The sequence below is a fragment of the Geotrypetes seraphini genome, chromosome 6, assembly GCF_902459505.1.
Source record: "Geotrypetes seraphini chromosome 6, aGeoSer1.1, whole genome shotgun sequence".
Lineage (NCBI taxonomy): Eukaryota > Metazoa > Chordata > Amphibia > Gymnophiona > Dermophiidae > Geotrypetes > Geotrypetes seraphini.
Window position 1 is genome coordinate 136,229,258 of NC_047089.1, and position 26,800 is coordinate 136,256,057.

Below are 26,800 nucleotides of genomic sequence, written 5' to 3' on the forward strand. Positions count from 1 at the left end.
AAGGCTTACCATAATTTGAGCATATACAAGTTTTAATGGTATGTGTTGAGAATAACAGTTCAGATTATGCAAATCCTTCCTTCTTTAAATGAATCCTTTAACTTGCTAAAGAAAATTTATAGCAATGGGCTTGTTGTCACCCTTGCCTGATGGCTACTTCAGTGCTACCACTTTCCCACCCAGCCGACCAGCAATGTTCTTACTGGCACAGTTCTTTTCTGTTCTGAAGCTGAGAAAATGCTATGTGTTGAGCTTGAGCGGAGCCTTGTGCATCTGCGTATGTTCAAGGTCTCTGCTGGCTCCTTCCCTTTCTGAGATTCTCAGAGAGGATGAGAACCGGCAGGCCTTGATCATGCGCAAATGTGCAAGGCTGAGCTCCTGCTCAACACACAGCATTGGCCTTGGTTTCATACTGGAAAAGAACAGTGCCGGTCAGCTGGGGGTAGGGACAAATGTGCCTGCCATTGGGTGAGGAGGTGATAGCACTAAAGTGGCCATCGGGCAGGGGTAAAGTGCAGGTCAGTGGGTAGGGAGGTGGTAGGCCTGAAGTGCCGTTCAGGAACAAAAGTGCTGGTTACCAGAGAAAGGGACCAATGTGGGGAAGCAAGAAAGATCAAGGCTTCAATATAAACCGAGACCCCCATTTTTTGGGCCATTTTCTTGGGCCCAAAAATCTCAGTTTATATTCGAGTAGATACAGTAAGGGCATATCTTACTTTGTTAGGGGATAAAACTCATAATAATCTGTTTATGGACTGAAAGGAGGATTCTCAAAACTTACCATGCCTTTAATGGTAGTTGCTAAACTGACTCTAGCCAGTTTAGTGGGACAGTATTTTATCAGTCGATTATCAGAACGGCTCACCATGGTCTTTTCTGAGCTTCCTAGCAGCCTCTGACTCTGCCATGCAAATGTGGTACAACAAGGTCATTAATATTAAAATGGTAGTAAAATGGGCTCATTAATATTTAAAGGAGCAAGCACTCTGGACGATTCTCTATCATCGCTGGGTGATTTTCTAACCTCATTGTGCCACATTTATGGGCAGAATTTTCCAGCATTGTCTGAGCTGTCATAGCCTTACTTTCCGGTCAGTTACTGAGTGCTGTTTAGTTCAAGTAGTGGCATAAAAGTAAGGGTTGACAGCTCAGACAACACCACTTCCAGAAACTTAAAAAAAAAAAAAAAAAACCAACGAATTTAAGATCGGCAGGAGGGATGCCCACTCCCTTCCACTGAAGCCACTGCTGTGGTTCCCCGACACTCCCAAAAATCTCCCAACACCCCCATCAGGAAGGATGCCCATTCCCTGCCATCGTCGCCCACCTCCCAACACCCTGCTGACAACCCCAGCAGGAGGGATGCCCACTCCCTCCTGCCACTGTTGCAGAGGTCCCCCACCCTGCAACCCCCACCTCCTATATCTTTTGGATGAAAGCCAACTGGAAAGATGCCTACTCCCTCCATTACACTATGGCTAAGATACATCGATGACGTTGTTTTGATTTGGTCTAACACCACAGCAAAATTTCAAGAATTTTTACATAGGTTGAACTCTTTGGATCCTCATCTCAAGTTCTCTGCAGCGGTGGATGATCATAGTATAACATTTGGATACCAAAGTTATTAAAGACAACACTCAGCTTACTACAATGGTACTACTCGAAAGGGTCCAGAGAAGAGCGACTAAAATGGTTAAGGGGCTAGAAGAGTTGCCGTACAGTGAGAGATTGGAGAAACTGGGTCTCTTCTCCCTTGAAAAGAGAAGACAGAGGGGACTTGATTGAAACATTCAAAATACTGAAGGGAATAGACTTAGTAGAGAAAGACAGACTGTTCACCCTCTCCAAGGTAGGGAGAACGAGAGGGCACTCTCTAAAGTTGAAAGGGGATAGATTCTGTACAAACGTAAGGAAATTCTTCTTCACCCAGAGAGTGGTAGAAAGCTGGAATGCTTTTCCAGAGTCTGTTATAGGGGAAAACACCCTCCAGGGTTTCACGACAAAGTTAGACAAGATCCTGCTAAACTGGAACTTATTGTGACAGGGAAGCTCCTGTCCCAGCTAAAAGAGCTACTAAACCCAGCAAGCACACAGCCCTGGTCCCTGGAAAACCTGTCATGGAGCCCGGGCAGCCAGCACAGCCAGGAGGGGAAGAGAAAAGGCAGGTCATAGTACAGCCCAAGAGCCAGAGGGGGAGGGCACTGGAAACCAATTATTCCCCCTATTACTCCTTTCCTCAAGCTCTGAAACATAAAACCAACCCAGGAGGGGGTGGGGTTAGCACTCGTAGTATGCAGGTCAAACAGCCTCAAATAGGAAACAGGCAGAGTAACCAGGGAAGCTCAGGTGGCTCTAATGAGGAGAGCCCAGGCACACGCTGTGACTGCAGCTTCCAGGGAGGTCCTATTCCCCAGCCTAGAACGTTACCGAGAGGCCAGCCCAGCAGGAGGGAGAGTGTAATCTCTGGGAGGTACTGTCCTTTCCCCAACCAACCTTGGGAGGGGGTCCCAGGAGATTTGCCTCAGAGAGGAAACGTTATCAAAGAGCTGACGAGCAAGCAAGGAGGGGGATGGGAGGAACAGCCTAGGATAGGGGATTGGAGGAACAGCCTGGAGTCCCTGACTAATGAATGGGAAATGAATAGTATCCCCGATGAGAAGGAGTTTGAGGAGGACATGGATATAGGAGGGAATGAAATCTGAAAGGTCCTTCCTACCTTATGAGAAATCCAGTCCTGGTGGGTTTAACACCCTGAGCTAGAGCAAGGCTGTGAATAAGGCAGAAGCAGCTCTGCCTAATTCAGAGAAAGTATTTCTTGGAAGTCCGTTTGCCATGCTTTCATGAAAACCAAAACATACAAGAAAAGTTATGAGTTTTGTTCCTTTTGAACTGAAGCAATAAAGGAGAAACCAGAGTGCCAGCACAAGTAGTGCCCGGTTGTAGGGGAGAAGGAACAGTGGATGGGAAATGCCAGCAATTCCCCAGGAGGGAAATTTGGATCAGAAAACTAAGGACACATTTGAATTCTTGTTTTGAGTATGCCTCTTTCTTGTTTACCAGAACTGTTTGAGTTCTGTTCCTAAAGCCCAGGGCGGGTTGCCTGGACTTGAGCAAGTGTGACTGCATTAGTGAACCGGGAGAATTAATTACTTGTTTGAACCACTTTTTCTTGTTTTCCTTTTTCCTGAAAGTACCAATAAACCTGAGTGCAGTTTTCCTGAAAATCCATCTTCCTGGTTTTTCTTTCTACCAACCATATAAAAGGCGCTACATAAATCTACCTGTGGTTCGCAGCGGGTTTCCCACCTATCCAGGAACCGGCCCGGCCACAGTATGCAGGTGAGGCTTAACTCATTTAGAGCACTGGTCTTTGACCTGAGGACCGCCGCGTGAGCGGACTGCTGGGCAGTATGGACCACTTGTCTGACCTAGCAGCGACATTTCTTATGTTCTTACATTATGTTCTTATAGAACACAAACTGACCGGAATATATATTTGCATTTTACCAGTTGTCACCCACCTAGATTAAAACAGACTGTTCCGGTCAGTCAAATTTTGAGGATCCATTGCATCTGTTCTACCACTTAAGAATTCAAATCCAGGCTAAGGAAATGGCTCAACATTTTATGGCTAGAGATTATCCTGAATGGGCTACTAAAAAAAGCCTATCAACGGGCCCGTTACACTAATCTTGATCTGTTGCTCCAACCTCACAATAAAGCTGCAATGGACAGACAAATTTGTGCCCTATCTTACTCAGATCATGCTGAAGCTATAGCAAAGATAGTAAGAAAACACTGGCAGGTTCTTACTGTGCATGAGCTCTTTAAAGAGGAAGCCTGTGGGGGTCACGTGATGCTGAACTAGAGAGCAGACACGTGAGTCACAAGCTCCTAGGCCCCGCTCTCCTCATCGGCATTTCGGCTGCTTGTTTTTGCCCCTTTGCTCTTCCTTTCACTTGTCAGAGGTAGTACGTCGGCTGCCCCTTTGGATTCCGGCTTACCCTGGGCTATGGCAACCAAAGCGGTGTGAAAAGATCGGGAGAAGGCTAAAACCGCGGAACCCAAGATGGCGAAGGGGGCTGGATCGGAGAGCCCTGGTGGGAGTTTGGCCTGGCTGCCGGAGGTGGTAGCGGAGGTGAAAGGTGCGATAAAATCCTCTCTAGAACAAAGCTTGCAAACCATAACTGATAAACTGGAGGTTATGGATGGGCGCCTGGAATCTCTGACCGTGGAATTTACTGCCTGCTGCCAGCGCATCTCGGCGCTGGAAGACACTATCTCCCAGGTGACAACTGTGCAGACGGAGATGCAGACCAGGCTCCAGGCCTTGGAGGACAATCTGGATGACGCCGAAAATCACTCCCGACGCGGCAACCTCAGTCTGGTGGGCTTGCCGGAGTCTTTCTCTGAGCCTGAACTCCGGGGGTTCCTGGAATGCTAGATCGTGGATACCTTGGATTTGTGTTCTGAGGTGGGTCCAGTGCGAATTGAACGTGCCCATCGGCTGGGGCCCCAGCTTGCTCCTCAGGAGAAGCCACGAGTGGTAATTTTAAAGCTCTTAAACTATGTGCACAAGATGGAAATCCTGTTAGCCAACCGATCAAAGGGGCCTCTTAAATTTGAGAATCACACTGTTCTATGCTTCCAGGATTTTTCTCCACGGGTTTCTAACCAACGACTAGCCTACGCCTCTCTCTGTGCTGAGCTGCACCATAAACACGTGCAATTTGCCATGCTATATCCTGCCAAGCTGAAGATCTACTATGAAGGCAAGGCTCACTTTTTTGATCACCTGACGGATGCCACTCGTTTTGTGGCTCAGATGGCTACTCCGTCCACCAGTTCTGTGCCTTCCCTGTGACCCTGGATTGAATTCCTGGTGGTAGTTTGATTGTGCTTTAACAGGGCTGTTGGTACGGCGGCTCCTGTTTGCCTTTTCCCTGCCTATCTGGCGGTGGTGTCTGCTGTGCAGTTATGGCCTTCGGTTGTGGCCTGCTTCAACCTCTTTTGGTTAGCAGTTTCCTGGCTTCGAGATGGCTGTGTGGACCCTCCTTGACCATTTCCTTGCCTGCATTACCACCATGATGTCCTGCTTCACTGGATGTCCCTGGTTTCCTGGTGGCAGGCTGTTGACACCTGGAGACTCCTGCCCCATTGACTTTGGTAGCCACACAGACCCGATCCTACCAAGAGTGTGAACTCTTCCCCCCCCTGCAATCCGCTAAGAAGATCGACTGTCGGCTCCGGGCGGCTTTCCCGCAGAGGAGAGAATCCTGCATTCACCGTGGACCTCATCTGGGGCAGCCTCCTTGGAACGGCTGGGGCATGGGCAGTGTGTCTGGAGGGAATGCATGGATGGGAGAACATCGCAGGGGAGGAGACATAGGCATCCTGGAACTGTCGGCCAAGTCTCTTCCCTGAAGAAGCCCTTTCTGGAATCATCAATCGCTCCTCCTAAACTTACTTGCTCCATTTCATCACTGACGCTGACCCATTCTGCTTCTATTCCTTTCTCTCCTCTCTTCTACCTTCCAAAGTATTTAGATCAATGCTGTCTTGTTAAAATGTTTATTTTATTTTTATTTTTCCTCTAACTCTACTTTTCACTTCTCTATTACCCTCCAGGTACTTTAGTTAGATTGTGAGCCTTCGGGACAGTAAGGGAATTTTCCAAGTACCTTTCTTATTTCTAATCTTAATGTATATTTTCTGTAAACCGCTTAGAACCTAACGGATGTAGCGGTATATAAGAAATAAATTACATTACATTACATTACATTACATTCTGGACATTGGGACATTTGTTAAGAGTTTTTCTGTATGTCTGGGGGGGGGGGGTTCTGCTAGTTGTGTGTGTGTATGTTTGTATGAGTGGGGGACGGATGGTTGGGTTTTGGTTTGGTGGGCTGGGAGGTGTCGGATGGGTTGGGTTTTTTGTTGTTTTTTTTATACCCCGGCTCAGGGCTGATGGGGTCCTTTTGGTGGTATTGGCCTTGTATTTTGTACTGCTGGGGTCTGGGTATATGCCTGTTGTGGGAGGTGGTTCTTGGTAGGGTTGCTCGGTTTGGTTGGAGGGGTGGATTAGGGCATTTTTGTTTGTGATCTTAGCTCCTTTTCTTGCTGCCCCAGTTATACTTCAGGTTTCTCTGGGGTTTGTGCGGGGTTAACTGCTGATGTTTATTACTGTTTTTTTAATTTCTTTTGGGGCTTGTTCGGGAGGACAGGGCTCTGGTGGGTTCGGGAAAGCCCTGGGTAATCCTAAGGGACACTGGTGTTTCTGGGGGGTGTGGGGAATGGGGTAGGTTGGGATTGGTCTGGGGGTCTGGGGTTGCTTCCTTTTTTGGTTTTTGTGGGTTTTTTTGGTTTGTGGTGGGTTGTTTTTTTTTTCTTTTCTGCTCTTTCTGGTTGGGGGCCGAGCTGGGGGAGGCCATCCTGGGGTATGTTGGGCCCCTATGGGTCTTGGAAGCCTTTACAGGCCGCGTTTCTGGAATTGCAACATGGAGGGGGGCTGTAGGCTGGGACAGCCCCCTCCTTCCCCCCTTTATTGTTATTGGTTCATCGTTGCATTTCATTCCTCTGGTTTTCAATGGTTAAACTAATTTCTTGGAATGTTAATGGAATTACTTCCCCTGTCAAGCGACAAAAGATACTGCAGACCTTGAACCGTCACAGGGCGGATATTGCTTTCTTGCAGGAGACGCACTTGACCTCTCAGGAACATGCTAAATTTGCCCGCTGGTGGGTTGGACGGGTGGTGGGGGCTGCTGCGCTGTGGCGGAAGTCTGGAGTTTTGATTCTCGTTTGGAAAACCCTGGATGTGACAGTGAATAGGGTGTATGTGGACCCGTCTGGTCGTTTTGTCTTGGTTTCTATCCTTTTAGATCAGATGCCTTTGCTTCTCTGTAACATTTATGCTCCAAATGTTTATACTAAAGCTTTTTACCTTTCTTTGTTCAAGGTTTTGAGTGATTTTCCTGATGTGCCTCGGGTGTTTGGGGGAGATTTTAACCTTGTTCGTGATCCTACCATTGATAAGTCCGATCCCCGTCCACAGGACCGCATTGATTCTTCTAGGGGGATTCCTTATTTCTGCTCGACTCTGGATCTGGTGGATGTTTGGCGCACTCTCCATTCTGGGGAGCGTGATTACACTCACCTATCCTATGCTCATGGTACTCAATCTTGGATAGACTACTGGCTTTTGCCAACCTGTCTTTTTTCCTCTATGACTGCGGCGAGGATCGGTCCGTATTTCGTTTCGGATCATGCCTTTGTTTGGTGCACCTTGAGTGTGGGGGCGGGCGGGAGCGGCACCCGTCGATGCCGCTTCCCTCCGGCTTTATATAGGGATCCTGGGTTTCTTGATCATTTACTTCGGAAATAGAAGAACTATCAGATTCATACTGAGGCTCATCTGGAGGACCCAGTGCTATATTGGGAGGCAGCTAAAACAGTTTTGCGTGGTGAGATTATTGCTTATGCTAGCTTTCAGAAAAAGGCACGCGATAGGGAAATTCTTCGCTTGGAGAGGCAGGTTCGGGTGGACAGGATGTGGTATGCTTTCCATCCCACCCCTTCCCGGAGGAGCGCACAGTTGGCATCGCAGGCCTCTTTAAATGAGCTTTTGCAAGCCCGTACCACCCGCTCCTTTCAATATTTTAAACATCAATTTCATCTTCATGGTAATAAGGGCGGGAGACTCTCAGCTAACCTGGTCTGTACGTCTGATGGTCCCCGGCGGGTGCTCCGGATAATGGAGGAGAGGGTGGGGCCGGTTTGTACTGATGCGGCCATTGTGAGAGTTTTTTGCCAGTTCTATCAGAGGTTATATGCCCGCTCTACGGCCCCGGAGATGCCAAGTGAATTGTATCTCGATAACATCCCGACTCCTCGTGTATCAGCTATTCACCAACAGATGTTGAATGCCCCTATCTCGATGGAGGAGGTGGCTTCGGTGATACAGTCTAGTGCTCTTTGGAAAGCCCGGGACCCGATGGCTATCGCACGGAGTTTTATAAATTGCTCTCTATGGAAATTACACCGGTGCTGACTTCTACCTTCAATGAGTATGTTCAGCGTGGGTTTTTATCACGGTCTCTGCAAGATCCTCATATTGTGGTTCTGTTGAAACTGGGACGGGATCCTACCTTGCTTATTTCGTATCGGCCTATCTCCCTTCTTAATACCGAGGCAAAATTTTTTGCTAAGATCCTGGATAACAGAATGGCGCATGTTCTCCCTGATCTTATCGCTGATTCACAGGTGGGCTTCGTCCGTAATCGTCAGATGGCCCACTCTATTCGCCATATCTTAACTTCTTTGGAATACATGACTCATGTTCGATTGCCTTCCCTGTTGGTTAGCTTCGATGCGGAGAAGGCTTTTGATAGGGTCTCCTGGAAGTTCTTGTTTGCCACGTTGTGGCATTATGGTTTTGAGGGATTTTTTCTTGACGCCGTCTCCTCTCTTTATGCTTCGCCTTTCGCGGCTGTTTGGGTTAATGGGCTGCTTTCTGTCCCTTTTGACATTCAGCAGGGCACTCGGCAGGGGTGCCCTTTGTCCCCCCTGCTGTTTGTTCTTACCTTAGTCCCTTTAGTGCGTGATGTTCTGCGAAATCCGGACATTCCTGGGGTCTCCATTAGTGCGGTGGAATTTAAATTGTCTGCGTTTGCGGATGATCTTCTGGTACATCTTACTCGTCCTGTCCAAGCGCTGCCTGCTCTTATGATGGTGATGGCTGACTATGGGGACTTTTCGGGGTTTCAGCTCAATCTCGAGAAGTCCTTGGCCCTTCCTACCCTCCCCGAGCTTCGGGACACCTGACCGGGGGTCTTCCCACTGAAATGGGCTGACTGGGCATTTCGCTATCTTGGAACAAACAAACCAAAACTGCAGATATGTACAACGATGTAGGCAAAATTTATTGTGACAACCAAAGTATATTTAAAAACCTTTTTACCAAACAAGGGACCCAACACGGTCCATGTTTCGGACAACCTTCATCAGGGGTCCATGGTAGAAAAGGGAAGAAACATATGTCACAAAAAATTGTAATGAAAAATACAGTAAAAACAAACGGATAATGTGTCATGCCGAGAGTCACTAGATATTGTAAATTCTCGCTATCTTGGCATCCAATTGACTCCTTCGGTTTCATCCATTAAACAGGCTAATTTGCATTTGCTATTTGACACAACACGTCACCGCCTGGAGGGCTGGAGATTCTTTCCCCTCTCGGTACACGGTCGCATTCACCTTTTTAATATGGTTGTTTTCCCTCAATGGCTTTACGTTCTTCAGGTGTTAACCATCCGCCTTCTGCAGAAGGATCTTCATGCGCTGCATCAGCTTCTCTCTCGGTTTATTTTGGGGGGGGAGAGGGAGAAAGCCTCAGATGGCTTTTCGTTGGGTTCTTGGTCAAGGGGCGGTATGGGGGTTCCCAATTTGAAGAAATACAATCAGGCTTGCTTGCTTCGTTACTTGTTTTGATTATGAATGTGCCTTCTATCATCCTTGGCATCTGTCTTCTTTGTTACATGCTCCTTGATCGTCTCTCCCGTCCCACTTGCGATCGAGTCTTCTTCTGGGTTCTTTACGTGATTGCTGGAGGGCTTTGGTGCTTGGCCTGGGGGGGAACCCGGGAGTGTCTTATTTGCTACCCCTGCAGGGAAACCTTCAGTTCATACCTGGCCGGATATCTGCATCCTTTAGACGCTGGACTCAGTTGGGCTTCACTGTGTTGGAGCACGTCCTTACCCCAGAGTGCGCGCTTCCACCTTGGTGCACTTTTGGGCTTCGCGATGGGATTCACAACACTGATTTATTTGCTTATTTACAATTGGATCATTATGTGCGCTCTTTGGTGGTGGAGGGTCTGCAATTGGGTTTGGGTGATAAACTTCGTGCCTTTTTTGCTCCCTTCTCGGAGGATAGCCTGTCGGTCTCGGCGTTACATCAGGCGCTACATGCTGTTGTCCCACCTCCGATGTGGGACTCCCTGTGTGCTCGTTGGGCTCCAGACTTGGGCTTAAGGCCCACTGATTTGGATGTGGCCTGCCTTATTAAACGTATTCCGACCCTTTCGGTTTCGGCTGAACTCCGGGAGTGTCAGTTTCGGGTGTTACATTGTGCTTATTTTACGCGAGTCCAATTTTTTCACTCGGATTTAGCAGAATCGCCGCAATGTGAGAAATGTTCCTGTGCTCCTAAGTCCTTTTTCCATGCCTTTTGGAGCTGTTCTGTGGTCCGGGCCTTCTGGAGACGGGTGATTCGTTAGTTGGAGCTTTTGTTGGACCGCTCTTACTCCAGCGGGGATTTTGTTGGATAAATACGAGGCTTTTCGTTTTACCCCAGGGGTGGGTCGGTTATTTTTGCGGAAGGCTGTCTTAGTGGCTAAGAAAATTATTCTGGAGGAATGGGTTTTGGATCGGGCTCCTTCTTATTGGGCTTGGCGTAATCGCTTGCATGCTCTGATGCTGCTTGAGAGGGGTCGAGTGCGTCATTCTTTGCGTCAATCAAAGGTTTTTTTGCAGGTATGGGGTCCTTATATTTACTCTCTGTCCCCTCGGGCCTGCAGTTTGATTCTTAATACTTTGCCTATTTGATTCCTGAGTGGTAAGGGTTTTGCGGCCTTGGGGTGGCCTCCTCCCGGCTTTTCTCCACCTCTTCCCCCCCCCTTCTTACTTTTTGTTCTTTTCTCTTTTTGTTTTTTCCCTTTTTTCCCTTTTCTCTTTCTTCCTCGGGGGGGGGGGGGGGGGGTTCATTTTCTGATTCTTTGGGGCTCATCAGAGTCCAGGGCCCTGAATGTTCTGCTTCTGTTTAGTGCCTGTTCTGTCCTCCCACCTTGGATGTGCTAGATGGGGTTTCTGGTTTGTTTGGGTTTTTTTCCTTCTCTTTCTCTGTTCTTGTTGGGAGGAGAGGGGTGGTGGATTGGGAGCTGGTTGGGGGGGGTTCTGGGGCTTGGGATATCATTGATGTACAGCCTTTGGTGCACCCGTGTTTTCTTTGTTGTACTCATTGCCTTTTCTGCCTCTACTGTGCTCCGTAAATCAATTATTTCCAGTACACATGTCAACCAGCTTGCGGGTGATAAGCTTTGTATTTTTTCCTGCCATTTTATTGACTTGCTGGTCCTTTTTATCACCTTTATCTTTTGATATTCTGTATGTTTGACCTTCTTTAATAAAAAAACAGATTTACACTAAAGAGGAAGCCTGTTAAGCATTCACTCGTCCCCAAAATTTGGGAAATTATCTCTTGGGGACCTATATTACTGATAATCCAGATCATAACATTACTCAAGGGGAGCACAGTCCCTGTGGTTCGTGCAATGTATGCAACAATTCTTTACATCTACTTGGTGTCACCCTCTCAAATTCAGCACTGGTATACTCTTAAATCTCGCACCAATTGGTCTTCCCAGTGGGTAATCTATGTTATTACTTGCCCATGCAGCCACCTATATGTAGGACGCACAACTAGGTGTATTAAAGTGAGGCTAGCCAAACACAAAAGCAGAATTCATATGGCTAATCTTGTGGCTCCTATGGTATCTCACTGTCTGCAATGCAAACATGAATTTTATGATCTGACCTGGTTCATTATAGAACAAATTCCCCTGGACTACAAAGGAGATAAATTTGCTCAGATCCAGTTATGTGAACAATTCTGGGTTTTTCATCTTAATTCCATCCATCCAGTTGGTATGAATAAAGGGATGTAATTGAATACCATTATTTGATTGTGTTTAATTTTGCCTCCGGATTGTTTAGAACGCATTCTTTGTGTTGCTGATCTCACATGCTCTGCCTTAAAGCTTGGTTCGTGCTTCTAGGGTAGCTTCTCCTCCTCCCAGCTTCTACACTTTTGAACGCCAGCTTCAAACTTGGCGGCGTTCCTTACTAGCTAACTGGTTTGAAGAAGGGGCGCATCGAGTCCCGGAAACCAAGCCTGGTCGAACCTTTATCGAGGTTTATGTGAATGATTGTAGCCTCGTCTTAAGCTACACTAAACTGCATGAAGACATAAGCTAAGTGCTATTTTTTCCATTTTCTTGTTGAGGAGGACCGGTCTTTACAGAGTGCCACACTGTTTCTAAGAAACAACACACATTGATTTTGTAACAAATTGACTTTGAAGGATTGATTATTGTCATTATTTAATTTGTGCACACTGACGTGTCCTATGATGGTATGCGGCTGGAAGTGTGTTGCAACTCCTTCGCATTCAGCTCTTATGGTTAAGCGCTGGAGTGGTTACATTAGTACATTCTGTATTGCTTACTCCGTCACACCGAGGACACGTCTTATTCACTATTTATAATTATTTTTTTGTTGCAGATTTTTTACACGAATTAGTGTGTCACAGTTGGCTCTCTGTTCTGACTGAGACTAAAGCTGCTCTTGTTTAGCGTCTTTCAAGTATCTTGGCAGCAATTGAGATATTTTTGATTTATTACTCCCTCCGGCCAGCAGACACGCCTCTTCAAATTGGCAGACCTTCCCAGTGCATCCTGGGGAGGGGCCTAAGGCTCTGATTGTCCCCCATAGATGGGACCTTAGACACCTGGGTCAGTCAGAACCTTAAGCCCCTCTACGGTGCATCCTAGGAAATGCCTGATGCCAACCAACTAAAATGTACTAGAAGCTCAATAATCTATTTAATGTAACTATAACATCTATGCTGAGAGGAAATGGATACAGATTATCAAATGGAGACTTTGATACACCATAAGAAGCAGAGTGGTATTTTACAACTCTCCTGTTGCTAAACATATGAAAGATGTTGGCGATGGAAGCAACATCAAGGAGACCTTTCCATGTTTCTTTAATGAAGTGTTATGGTCACTGTTGCATCATTATCTTTATATTGTACCTTTTTGTTAAATATTAGATTGCCCTTAAAAGGAACTTTTTGTCTGAAAGCCATCATAGTCTCCGGTGATCCTTTTTGCCAGTTATTGTTCTTCTATGCCTAACTCTTATGCTATCCATTATAGTGAGCTTGCTGTTTGTTAAACTTTAGAGGAGGAAGTGAATTTAGCCATAGATGCTACAAATTAATTATTTACCTACCCTGGGGGATGATCATCAACCCCAGCCAACAAGAGGTCTGCTATCTATTGTATATTTCTGGCAACCATCTTTGTGTTAATCACAACTAGAATAGGTGCTTGGGGCACGATTTTCTAACCAGCACTGTCACGATTGACACTCGGAGATGCTTTTAAGGCAGTCATTGACATAGGTGCTGATTAGAGAATCCGGGGGTTAGTGCTACAGACGACGGTAATAACCTCTACCATGGCTTAGTTTGCCTAGATTTTAATGCTATACCACATGCTTTTCTATATAGATACATTTTTAAAAAATTCTTATGTATTTTTTTAATATATGTAATATAGGGCTCCTTTTATCAAGCCGTGCTAACGGTTTAGCGCGCGTAATAGCGTGCGTTAAACCACTGGCCATGCTAGCCACTACCGCCTCCTCTTGAGCAGGCAGTAGTTTTTGGCGGGGATTAGCGCGTGATGAAACAACGCACGCTTTAACCCCGCTAGCGCTGCTTGATAAAAAGAGCCCATAGTTTCAAGTTTATTTAAAATTTCTTATACCGCCTAATCTGACTTCTAGGCAATGGACAATAATAAAAGATAATAGACAGAAAAGATACCGTAAAAACAGATTATAAAAATTAATATTGCAGGACAATATCAAGGTTTGTTAGTACAACAGATAACATGAACTTACAGACGTACGCTAAACATATGGGAAAAAGGCAAGAACTACAATCTTTGGAGAAAAGAACATGAAAAAGGAAAAAACAATAGGTACTCGTATGCTGTATGGATATAAGTGGGCTTTATATGAATACATTTAATCTAATCCACTAACCCAACAGAGTGTTGGAATTGAAACAGAAAGTCTTTCTGGGGCAAAATAACACTCCAAAAACTTAACTTAATGGGACCAAATTTAATATGTGGAAAAATCAGGGAACGGACACATCAAGTTCAAAAATGTGTTGGCTCAGACCTGTTCTTTTATGGGAGAGACAGTTCCAGTAACTACAATATTAGCACATTGAAATGTCCCATTTAAATTACATGGCAAGTCAGACACTAGAGATGGTTTTGGTTTGTCATTTCTAGGCATGTTTGTTTTTTTCTGGGTATTGATTTATTATTGGAGCTTTATAGTCAAGAATGTGCAATTTCACCTATAGTAAGTGGAACATTGTTATTGGCAATGCCAAAGTGACTGAATATTTTTACCATTTCCAAATTATTCCTTTAGTGATATGTTTGTTCTGTTACATCCCTTCCAGATTCCATACTCTAGGTTTTCAATCCCTTCCCGCAATCTGGGAGTTGCAGAAATCCAAACATGTTCTCCTCCTACCTTAGAGAGAGTTAGAGCCCCTTGCAGTTTCAATTCTTGCAAGCAATCCATGCAGAAGTCTTTTTTTTTTTTTTTTGCAACATCAGTGCTGTGAGACCCTTTGTGATATTGTTTACTCTGTCACACTGAGGAAAGGACGCAGTCCCGTGGAGCTGGACTGCTGCTTCACAGAGACACTTCAGTGGACTTGTGGATCCAGCCTGCTGTGTGCCACCTTTCTCAGACTCTGGATCCATTCCCCTGGGAACTCGCTTGCCCCTAACCTGGTCAGGAGTTTAAGCATAGGCTGTATGCGTCCTGTGTAAAAGTCCCTCTGGGTTTCAAAGTGCAGGCTGTGTTTCCTGCCCATAGTTGTGTGGAGAAGTTCCATGGGGGTGGAGGTTACAGAGTCCATCCGACTGGAAGTCTGAAGATCTTCAAATCTGGTCATTTTGGAGTGGCTCTGAGACAGAAAATCCTTTTCCTCCATTTAGCTGCAGTGTACAGAGCTGGCAGGCAAGCACTTCAGAGACTATAAGTACACCTCCATTATTTCCTATGGGAGCTTTGGGGGTGGTCTGTGGAACTCTCGAAAACTCATTTTTCAGAGTTTCTGAGGATAGCTTCAGGTTTCCACTTCCCCAAATCACAATTTTTTTGTTGGAAAGTGTTTATTTTTACCGCTCTGTGTGTGAATTTGCTGGCGGTGATCATCTTCGATTTTTATCGATCTTTTTTTTTTTTTTTCCTAAGCTTGCTCTCTGCCTCAAAACCCCTCGATTTTGTTGAAAATTGTTTGGGATGGACTTCACAGCCCCAATCTGTCAACTACATGTGTTGATTATGCCAGATTGGCTGCGAACAGTGTCCATGTACCATGTTCCACAGCACTCTGAAGGAGGGGGCAGGTGCTTTGGGCTTTGCCTCTTCTAGGTCCTCAAGGGCTGGGCAGCTGGCCTGGGACCGTTCTGGAAACTGGCACCAAAAGTCTTTGTACCGAGTTTAGGGACTACTTTGGTGTGGCATGGGCATCTCAGTGGGACCCAGCAGTGGCCACAGGGTGTGACTTTTCCCCGGATTTCATTCAGCTCCTCTGGAGAGCATATATTTTAGACCCAGCTCATTTGACATAGCCAGCGGGTGCATTGCCTTTCTTCAGACCAGTCACTCCAGTGCTGTAGGTCCCTATGTAGGAACCTTCTCTGGCTACATCTGATCTGGACTGAATTGTTTGTCATATTGATATTATGCCTATCCTGTCTCCTGACACTGTTTCTATTTTGGATCTGGCTGATACCCTTACTGGGACTAGTCAGCATGATGTTTCGGGGAGTCCGGATTTGGGTGAGAACAACACCATCGGCACAATTTTTAAGTCTGTCTCTGTCCACCATTTCATTGCTTATGCGCTGAAAGAGCTTAAATTGGACTCTCAACCTTCTATGTCTCAGTATTCGGTCATGGACCATTCTAATGTGCTGGCCTCCTTTTTTCTGTCCCACCTGCAGCTTCTCAGTCTGGTAATGGAACAATGGGGTACTCCAGACAGCTTTTTCCAGCTCTGTAAAGCTATGGCTAAGCTTTAGCCACTGACTTATGATTTTCAGCAGTTTTTTGAGTAGCTCAAAGTGGATTCTGCTATGCCACAGGCTACCAGGTACATGGCCCTCTCTTGCATTGGGGGTGTAATGCTTAAAGACTCCCAGGATCGCAGTGTGGATATTCTCTTGGAAGAGATTTTCGAGTTAGCTTCTTCAGGTATCAAGGCATAGAAACATAGAAAGATGACGGCAGAAAAGGGCCAAGGCCCATCAAGTCTGCCCACTCTATAGACCCTCCCCTTAATACTATACAATGTTTTACCCTGACCCACTTAGGGATCCCACATGGGCGTCCCATTTATTCTTAAAATCTGGCACGCTGCTGGCCTCGATTACCTGTACTGGAAGCTTGTTCCATTGATCAATCACTCGCTCCGTGAAGAAATACTTCCTGGTGTCGCCGTGAAATTTTCCGCCCTTGAGTTTGAGCGGGTGCCCCCTTGTGGTTGAGGGGCCTCTGAGAAGGAAAATGTTATCTTCCACTTCTATACGTCCGGTGACGTATTTAAACGTCTCAATCATGTCTCCCCTCTCCCTGCGTTCCTCGAGAGTGTAGAGCTGCAAATTGTTTAGTCTTGCTTCGTACGAGAGACCTTTAAGCCCTGAGACCATTCTGGTGGCCATCCTTTGGACCGACTCGACCCTCTGCATGTCTTTGCGATAATGTGGCCTCCAGAATTGCACGCAGTATTCCAGATGAGGTCTCACCATGGTCCTGTATAATGGCATTATGACTGCAGGCTTTCTGCTGACGAAACTTCTACGGATGCAACCCAGCATCTGTCTTGCCCTTGAGGAAGCCTTCTCCACCTGATTGGCAGATTTCATGTCTGCACTAATGATTACTCCTAAATCTCGTTCTGCTGAAGTGCTGGTCAAGGTCTCCCCGTTCAAGGTATAAGTTCTGCATGGGTTTCTGCTACCCAGGTGCATGACCTTACACTTTCCAGCATTGAAGCCCAGCTGCCAGGTTGAGGACCAGCATTCCAATGTACGCAGGTCCTGCGCCATAATATCTTGTAGATTGTCCTCGCTTACCATATTACATAGTTTGGCGTCGTCAGCGAATAATGTTACTTTACCTTGAAGCCCTTGAGTCAGATCTCCTATGAATATGTTGAAGAGGAGTGGACCCAAGACCGAGCCCTGCGGCACCCCGCTGGTCACCTCCGATGTCTCAGAGAAAGTACCGTTAACCATCACCCTCTGAAGTCTGCCACTCAGCCAATCATTGACCCATGCCGTCAGAGTCTCTCCTAACCCCATCGATTTCATCTTGTTTAACAGTCTGCGGTGTGGGACGCTGTCAAAAGCTTTACTGAAGTCCAGGTACACTATGTCTAGTGAATCTCCTTCGTCCAGTCTTTTTGTTACCCAGTCAAAGAAGTTGATGAGGTTTGATTGGCAGGACCTACCCTTGGTGAATCCATGTTGATTGGGGTCCCGTAGATTCCCTTCGTCCAAGACCGTGTCCAATTGGCGTTTGATCAGTGTTTCCATGAGTTTACATACTATCGATGTCAGACTCACCGGTCTGTAATTTGCAGCCTCTGTCCTGCAACCCTTTTTGTGTAGAGGAACGACGTTAGCTGTTTTCCAGTCCAAGGGGACTGTCCCTGTACTCAGTGAGAGATTGAAGAGCACGGCTAACGGTTCTGCCAGGACATCACCTAACTCCCTGAGCACTCTGGGGTGCAGATTGTCCGGTCCCATGGCTTTGTCCACCTTGAGGCAGTGGCAGCTTCATTTGCAGTGCATGCTTGTCACACAAAATTGCTCTAGGTTTTCTTTCTGGATGAGGATGCCTGTCCCCAACTAGTGATGGAAGGTGTGGATTATGTGGCAGACACCCTTTATGATCTCATCAGAGTACTCAGTAAGGTCTCGGCTTACAAAAGTGCCAGCCTTTTTGGATCTGTCATTGTGCTGGGGACTCAGCAGACTTCCTTTCAAGGGTCAGCTTCTTTTTTGAAAATCTGGATAACCTCATGCCTAGTGTTGTTGATTGCCGCCCTAAGTCTCTCCTTATGAATAAGTCTCGCCGGACTTCAGGAGGGGACCATAGTACTTTTAGTCCCTCCTACAGATTTTGTCAGGGATCCTCAGGCTCTTCCTCCCAAGATATTTCCAAGAATATTGACCCCATTACAACAATACAGGCATCTGGCTCCTGTGCCACTATTGCCCTGCAAAAGCTCCAGTGATGCCAGAAGTCAGGTGGGGCTTCCTCCTATTGTGGGCTGACTCGGTTTTACCAAGAATAGGCTTGAATATCCTTGGATCAATGGGTGTTGGACATCATATGGGAGGGGCACAAGATAGACTTCTTTTACCTCCCTCTGGATCTCTTTCTGGATTCTCCAGAGGAGTCCAAAGTTCACGCTATCTTGCAGCATCTCTTGAATATCTGTGTGGTAGAGCCCGTTCCAGATCTCAAATCAGGCTCTGCCTACTACTCCTTATATTTCATCATGCCAAAGAAAGGCTTGGAGGACTGGAGACACATTCTGAATCTCAAGTCGGTCAATTGTTTCTGTTAGGTTCCTCATTTCCGCGTGGAAACCATGTGTACTGTCATAGCTGCTGTCTCTTCTGGAGAGTTTCTAGCATCCTTGGATCTCATGGAGGCTTAACTCCATATTCCAGTCTACCCGGAGCATCGCAGGTTTCTCCATTTCCTTATTCTGCAACAGCATTTCCAATTCACAGCTCTGCCCTTTGGACTCATGACAACGCCCCGCCCTTTCACCATAGTGATGGTAGTTGTAGCGGCCTTTCTCAGCAGGCAGGGTGTCCAGGTCCATCCTTGGGCGACTAGTTGATATGGGCTCCGTTTCAAAAGGAGTGCGAGCAAGCAGTGAAGATGGCGGTGTCTCTGCTATAATGTTTGGGATGGATTGTCACAGCTTCAAAAAGAGCCAGTTGATGCCATTGCAGACGTTGGAGTATCTGGACCTTCTCTCTGACACCCTACAAGGGATGTATGTTTCTTCTTGAGCCACGCAGACTGAACCTTCAGAAATAAATCAGAGATCTCCTGGATCTTCCGTGGCATCCTCCCTAGAGGCAATCACCTGAGCCTGATTGCACATGCCCTCTTCAGGAGTCTTTCCTCTTTTGGTGGTCTCTGCAGCATCATCCCCTTCTGATGCCGTGGGCCCTGGACAGAACCAGTTCACAGCAGTTTGCACTGGTGGTTTCAGGATTTGTTCTGGTATGGCTGATTGGCTTTGGGCCTGAACTGCAGGAAGCTCTAACTTTTTCTTTAAGGTAGGAGGAGCACATGCTCAGAAAAGTGTTTGGATTTCTGCAACTCCTAGACTGTGGAAAGGGTTTGAATCCTACAGGGACTAACAGAAAGAAGATTATCAAATGTAAAAACATAATCTTCCATTAAATTATTGCATGAGGTTGGCACTCAATGCTATTTTTTAAAAATAAGATAATAGAATGCGATTCTTGGAAAAAAAATAGTTTACTGACCTCAATTTCTAATTAGAAATAAGTAGTTGTCAATATAAAGTGCAGATAATGATGAGTTTGTCAAGAAATGAAAATTGGCAGGCTCTTTATTTTTTTTACCAGTTTAAAAGGGGAATGTTAGAAACATTGCTATTTAAGAAGGGGGAAGGAGTGGCCTAGTGGTTTGAGCTACAGCCCCAGCACCCTGAGATTGTGGATTCAAATCCCATGCTGCTTCTTGTAATCCTGGACAAGTCACTCAATCCTCCATTGTCCCAGGTACATTAGATAGATTGTGAGCCCACCAGGACAGATAGGGAAAACCGCTTAGATAACCTGATAGGAAGTATATAAATACCTAAAAAATAAATTAAAAAAAACTTAAAGGCCCGTATTGAAAGGATTTGCCCAGGTATTTTCTGGAGCTGGTATGTGGACAACTCTTCTATTCTGAATCTCCCTTTTCAAAGACTAGTTAACTATTTTTTGGGTCAGTTAAATTTAAAATAAAGACGTTCATTTTCAGCATTAAGGGGAGAATTCATCAACTGGTGCTACTGTGTTAACGTGTGCTAACAATTAGCGCACACTAAATGCTAAAGACACAATAGGAATATAATGGGCATCTTTAGTATTTAGGGCTCCTTTTACTAAATGGTAGTAGAGCTTTCTACTGAGGGCCGGTGAGTTAAATTCCCTGACACTCGTAAGAATTCTATGAGTTTCAGAGCATTTAACTCTTCGGCCCACGGTAGAAACCTCTACCGCTGTTTAGTGAAACCCAGCATTAGTGCGCAATAATCATTTGTGCCTGTTGATAAATTCACCCTTAAACTACTGAAGACTGATTCCAAACTTATTCATTTAAGAATGTTTAAAACTGTTTTATGTACCCTGACTAATAAATACACCACGTTGGATTTTGTAGGTCGGAATTGTAGGAAGAACAGGTGCTGGTAAAAGCTCTTTGATATCTGCTCTTTTCCGACTGGCTGAGCCTAAAGGGAGAATTTGGATTGATAACATTCTGACTTCTGAACTTGGACTCCATGACTTGCGAAAGAAGATGTCAATCATACCTCAGGTGCGTAATAAGTCTTTTCCTAATTGTATGTCCAAAATAACTATTGTACTTATGCCTTTCCTAATCAAGGTCACCTGCATTAATCAGGTAAGGCAACAAATTTGAAAATCATTGAGGGGTATATTTGATATGACATCCAAATCTGATTTTGGCAAAAAAAAAAAAAAAATCCAAAAATCTGGTTCCAAAAATGGTAATTTTCAAACCAGAAAAATATCTTGTCTTTTTGGTGGAAACATTTATAAAAAATAAAATTGTGGAGCATGTAGACAAACATGATTTAATGAGATAGAGTCAGCATGGCTTCAGCCGAGGGAGATCTTGCCTCACCAATTTGCTTTACTTCTTTGAAGGTGTGAATAAACATGTGGATAAAGGTGAGCTGGTTGATATAGTGTATCTAGATTTTCAGAAAGCTTTTGATAAAGTTCCTATGAGAGGCTCCTGAGAAAATTAAAGAGTCATGGAATAAGTGACAAAGTTCAGTTGTGGATTAGGAATTGGTTATCGGATAGGGTTAAATGGTCATTTTTCTCAATGGAAGAGAGTAAACAGTGGAGTGCCGCAGGGATCTGTGCTGGGACCGGTGCTATTTAACTTATTTATAAATGATCTGGAAATTAGAACAACGAGTGAAATGATTACATTTGCAAATGATACTAAACTGTTCAAAGTTGTTAAAACGCATGCAGATTGTGAAAAATTGCAGGCAGACCTTAGGAAATTGGAAGATTAGGCGTCCAAGTGGCAGATGAAATTTAATAATAATAATAATAATAACTTTATTCTTATATACCGCCATACCCAGCGAGTTCTAGCGGTTTACATCAATTAGCAAGTGATCTGCATTGACAAGCAGATTTATAACAAATTACAAGCAGATTTACAATAAGTTACAACAATTTACAACAGTCTGCAATGAAATTACAGCAATTTACAACAGTCTGCAATGAAGGGAAGATTTACAACAATTTAACAGAAATTGCAGCTTTGATCGAACTAGACAGGGAAGTAGAGAGTAGGAAAACGGGAAGGTCTGGTGAAGGAGGAGGGGGGCCAGGGTGGGGCAGGTGTTATGTGGGGTGAAGGGATTATTAAGGGTCGTGTTTGCTGAATAGGTAAGTTTTTAGTAGTTTTCTGAAGGCAAGGTAAGTGGGGGCCTCGAGTATCATCTGGGCTAGCCATGGGTTCGACTTGGCTGCTTGGAAGGCGAAAGTTCTATCGAGGAATCTTTTGAGATGACAGTGTTTTAGCGAAGGGAAGGCGAACAGTTGAATTCTGCGTGATTTCCTGTTGTTGCAATAAAGGTTAAAGTGGGTATTGATGTAACTTGGAGAAGAACCGTTAACCGATTTGTAGCAGAAGCATGCGAATTTAAAAAGAACTCTAGATTCAAATGGCAGCCAGTGTACTTGGTGGTAGAAAGGGGTGACATGTTCCCATTTCTTTAGGCCAAAGATGAGGCGCACTGCGGTATTTTGGATTATTTTTAGTCTCCTGGTAGTTTTCTTTGTGGCGTTAAGGAAAATGATGTTGCAGTAGTCGAGAATGCTGAGGATGGAGGAGTGTACAAGTAGGCGGAATGCAGTGTCATTGAAGTATTTTTTTATGGTGCGAAGTTTCCAAAGTACAGAGAAGCTTTTCCTAACGATGAGGTCGGTATGGTTTTCTAGGGATAGGTTTTTGTCCAGCGTGACTCCCAGAATTTTTATGGTCGGTTCGAGGGGGAAGGTCATTCCTTTTAGTTGAATTGTGGTTTCCTTGATTTTATCTTTGGGGGAGGCTAGGAAGAATTTTGATTTGTCGGGGTTTAATTTCAGTCTCAATGAAAGCATCCAGAGTTCTATCTGGTTGAGAATGTTTGTAATGTGGTCGAGTAGTTCTTGTGAGAAGTTGGTTAGTGGGATAGCTATTGTGATATCGTCTGCATAAATGAAGAATTTGAGATTTAGGTTGTGTAAGAGTTTACCTAGGGAGGCTAGGTATATGTTGAATAGGATGGGGGATAGGGGGGAGCCCTGCGGGACCCCACAGGTGTTGTCCCAGCAGTAAGAGAAAAAGTTATTCTTGAATACCTTGTACGATCTATTTTGTAGGAACCCCTGAAACCAGTTGAGGACCTGGTCTGAGATGCCAATGTGAGCTAGGCATTCAAGGAGAATGGTGTGGTCGACCAGGTCAAAAGCACTGCTCAGGTCGAGTTGTATGATCAGGGCACTTGAGCCCTGACTGAAGAGCGTGTGGAGGTGGTCGAGAAGGGAGGCTATGATAGTTTCAGTGCTATGGTCCGTGCGAAAGCCTGATTGGTTGTCACATAGAATGTTGAATTTTTCAAGGTAGCGGAAAGTTCTTCCTTTACCATCCCTTCCGTTATTTTGGTAAATAGGGGGATGCTGGCGATCGGTCTATAGTTAGATGGGGAGTTAGGTGGTTCTTTCGCGTTTTTTATAATTGGGGTAATCATAATATGACCTTGCTCAGACGGGAAGTTTCCTGTGGATAATAGGTAATTAACCCATGTCATCATTTTTGCTTTAAAGTGGGGGGGGGGGGCAGTTTTCATGATATTTGGTGGGCATGTGTCCAAATGGCAATAGGAGTGTGTATACTTGTTGTAGTAAGTATTGAAGGTTTGCCAATCGGTTAATGCGAATTGTTTCCAGCTAAGGTCGACTCTGGCTCCAGGGTCTGGGTTTGATAAATTCATGTCTGTGAGGATGGGGAAGAGCTCGAGGGGGTTGGGACTGGTGGGTAGTGTTCTTAATTTTTGGATCTTGGTGTTGAAGAAGTTGGCAAGGGTGTTGGTAGTTAAGGCGGATTCTTCATGTAAGTTTGTGAAGGTTTCTATGTTGTATAGGTCGTTGACCAGTCTGAAGAGGTTACTGCTATTGGTTTTAGTATTACCGATTTTGTGGGAGTAGAAATTTTTTCTTTTTTCATTAGTGAGGATTTTGTACTTTTTTAATTTTTGTCTCCAGGCCAATCTGTGTTCTAGGGTTCAGGATTTTTGCCATAATCTTTCAGCTTTTCTGAGATCCTTCTTGCATAGCAGTAGTTCAGGATCGAACCAGCCCTCTTGGTTAGGGGTTCTTATTCTGCGGGTTTTTGTGAGGGCAATCTCGTTTAGTATGTTGGTACTATCTTGTATCCAGGAGGTCATGATTTGTTCCATATCTTCTATTGGATTGGTGTTGATTTCGAAATGGGACCAGAATTCCGTTGGGTCAATCTTTCCTCTGGTAGTGTGGGTTTTGATGATTCTTGTTTTGCCGCTTTTAGGGGGTTTGTGTTGGCATCCAATGGTGAAGGTACATAGGCGGTGGTCGGACCAAAGGGAGTCTGACCAGCTGCCTTGTTTCCAATAAAAAGTGGGATTGGCCTGTTCCTTGGAGGATAGAGTTACCAGGTCTAACTGATGTCCTCTTTGGTGGGTTTTGATAAGGGGGTGTTTGTCATAGCCTAGTTGGGAGAGCAGTGACCAAAAATCCGATATTTCAGGTTGGTCAGTTTGCTCGAGGTGTATGTTGATGTCCCCGCACAGTAGGTTGTATGGGCTTGTTAGAGAATTGGTAAGTAGTGATTCAGCGAAGTCATCTTTGGTCGTGGTCCATTTTTGGGGGGGTATGTAAAATAAAGTGATGGTTAATGAGGAGGGCAGAGATTTTGATGCAAGGGTGATGGTTAGAATTTCAGAATTGGGCGAAGAGGTTGTGTTGAGAATGGAAGCGTTGAGGTGGTCTCGGAAGATTATTGCTAGTCCTCCTCCTCTTCCCCATGTTCTGGCTAGGGAGAGTATCTTGAATCGTGGTGGTAGACAATCTTTGATGATGATGTCTTTGTCTGATAGCAACCAGGTTTCGGTGAGAAGGACAGAGTCGGGGTTAGTTTCGGTCAGCCAGTCTTTGATCAGAGTGGATTTATTCCTCATTGATCTGATGTTTAGGTAAAAGCCCAGTAGGGACTGGTGGTTGGTGTGATTGAGTGGGGAGTAGTGGGAGTACGCAAGTTTTTTTAGAGTTCTTGGTTTTTTTGGGTGGGGCTTGGTCGGTTTGTAGGGGTGAGGGGGGCTGTTGGGCGAATAGGCGTGAGGGTGGTCTTGTGTGGAGTAGAGCGTGTATGTAGGGGTTCTGGGTTTTACCGATCGGTGCAGCATGAAGTGGATGGGAATGGGGGATGCATTGGAGTTGTCTGCGTTGCAGAGCCTGGAGGAGAACAGGAAGAGTAGAAGTAGAGTTGCGCATTGGTGTGTGTTTGGCCTGGCCATTGTGAAGGGCTCGTCCAACCGCAGTGGGAGAAGTTTGGGAGTTTCCTGCGGGTGATTGTAGGGGGATAAAAAAGGGAGCAAGTTGACTCAGTATGTGGTGTTTTTTGTTTTTTTTTAATTATTATTGTGTTTTTAATGTGGACAAATGCAAAGTGATGCACATTGGGAAGAATAACCCGAATCACAGTGGGGGTTAGCACCCAAGAAAAGGATCTGGATATCATCGTAGACAATATAATGAAACCTTCCACCCAATGTGCGTTGGCGGCCAAAAAAGCAAACAGGATGTTGGGAATTATTTAAAAAAGGGATAGTTAACAAGACTAAGAATGCGATAATGCCCCTGTATTGCTTCATGGTATTGCGTTGATCTGGAGTATTGCGTTCAATTCTGGTCTTCTTATCTCAAGAAAGATATAGTGGCACTAGAAAAGGTTCAAAGCAGAGTGACCAAGATGGTAAAGGGGATGGAACTCCTCTCGTATGAGGAAAGACTAAAAAGGTTAGGGCTCTTCAGTTTGGAAAAGAGATGGTTGAGGGGAGATATGATTGAAGTCTACAAAATCCTGAGTGGAGTAGAACGGGTACAAGTAGATCGATTTTTCACTCTGTCAAAAATTACAGACTAGGGGACACTCAATGAAGTTACAGGGAAATACTTTTAAAACCAATAGAAGAAAATATTTTTTTCCCTCAGAGTATAGTTAAGTTCTGGAACGCGTTGCCAGAGGTTGTGGTAAGAGCAGATAGTGTAGCTGGTTTTAAGAAAGGTTTGGACAATTTCCTAGAGGAAAAGTCCATAGTCTGTTATTGAGACAGACATGGAGGAAGCTTGCCCTGGATCGGTAGTATGGAATGTTGCTACTCCTTGGGTTTTGGCCAGGTACTAGTGACCTGGATTGCCCACTGTGAGAATGGGCTACTGGGCTTGATGGACCATTGGTCTGACCCAGTAAGGCTATTACTATATTCTTATGTTCATAGATGTTTTTATGCTCAGTTCATCTTTCTTTAAGGGGCATTTTTAAACAAAACAAGTCCAAGGGAAAAATGCAGAAAAACAAGCCATTGTGATATCTTGGAAGAATAGGAATTTTACCAGACAAAGGCACCCTATCAGAGCTGTGGGGTAACCTAGGAGGCACTGCCGTGAAGTACACATGAAAGCTCCTAGGTACACATCACATTATAACCCACTTATATTTTATGGTGAGTCCTCCAGGAATAGCAAAAAATGTACTTTACCCAATGGTACACTACTACAATAGCCCTTAGGTGTCATCTACTGTATATGTTGCTTCAGTAGGTATTTTGTGATTTGGGGGGCACTCATCCTTTTTTCCACAGGTATACCAGTTAGAGTGTGAAATGGGCCTGGGTCCCCTTCTCTCCTGTCCCCTGCACTGATCACTAGGCTATTCCAGGTATCTGCTTGCTGCTGTTAAGAGGAATGGCCATTATATCTGCAGCTGTCATAGTCTGGTATGTATTGTCAATTTAAGCTCTTAGTGGGGTAGGGGTTAGTGATTATTGAGAGATTTAGGGGGAGGGTCATGCTTTTATCCCTCCAGTAGTCATCTGGTCAGTTTGGGTACCTTGTTGCTCTTAGTCATTATTAGAACATAAGAATTGTCATACTGGGACAGACCAAAAATCCATCAAGCCAGTTTCCAACAGTGGCCAATCCAGGTCACAAGCATCTAGCAAGATCCCAAGCAGTAAAACAGATTTTATGCTGCTAATTCTAGGAATAAGCAGTGGATATCCACAAGCCATCTCAATAATGGCTCATGGACTTTTGCTTTATGAAATTATCTAAATCTTTTTGAAACCTTGCTAAGCTAACTGATTTTACCACATTGTCCGGCAACGAATTTCAGAGCTTAATTACACGTTGGATGATGAAATATTTTCTCCAGTTTCTTTTAAATCTATTACTTAATAGATTCATTGCATGCCCCTAGTCTTAGTATTTTTGGAAAGAGTACACTAACGATTCATATCT

At 45.0% G+C, this 26,800-nt stretch overlaps 1 protein-coding gene across 12 annotated transcripts in view; it reads left to right on the forward strand.

Moving 5' to 3' along the window:
* ABCC4 (ATP binding cassette subfamily C member 4) overlaps positions 1-26,800 on the forward strand; it is a 627,262-nt gene that overhangs the window by 485,395 nt on the left and 115,067 nt on the right. For all 12 annotated transcript variants that reach the window (XR_004539971.1, XM_033950379.1, XM_033950382.1 and 9 more), the window contains one exon: positions 20,376-20,531. Coding sequence is in view for 11 of the 12 variants with exons in the window: in XM_033950379.1 (XP_033806270.1) it covers positions 20,376-20,531 (156 nt within the window). In the remaining variant the exon portion in view is untranslated. The remainder of the gene's footprint in view (positions 1-20,375; positions 20,532-26,800) is intronic.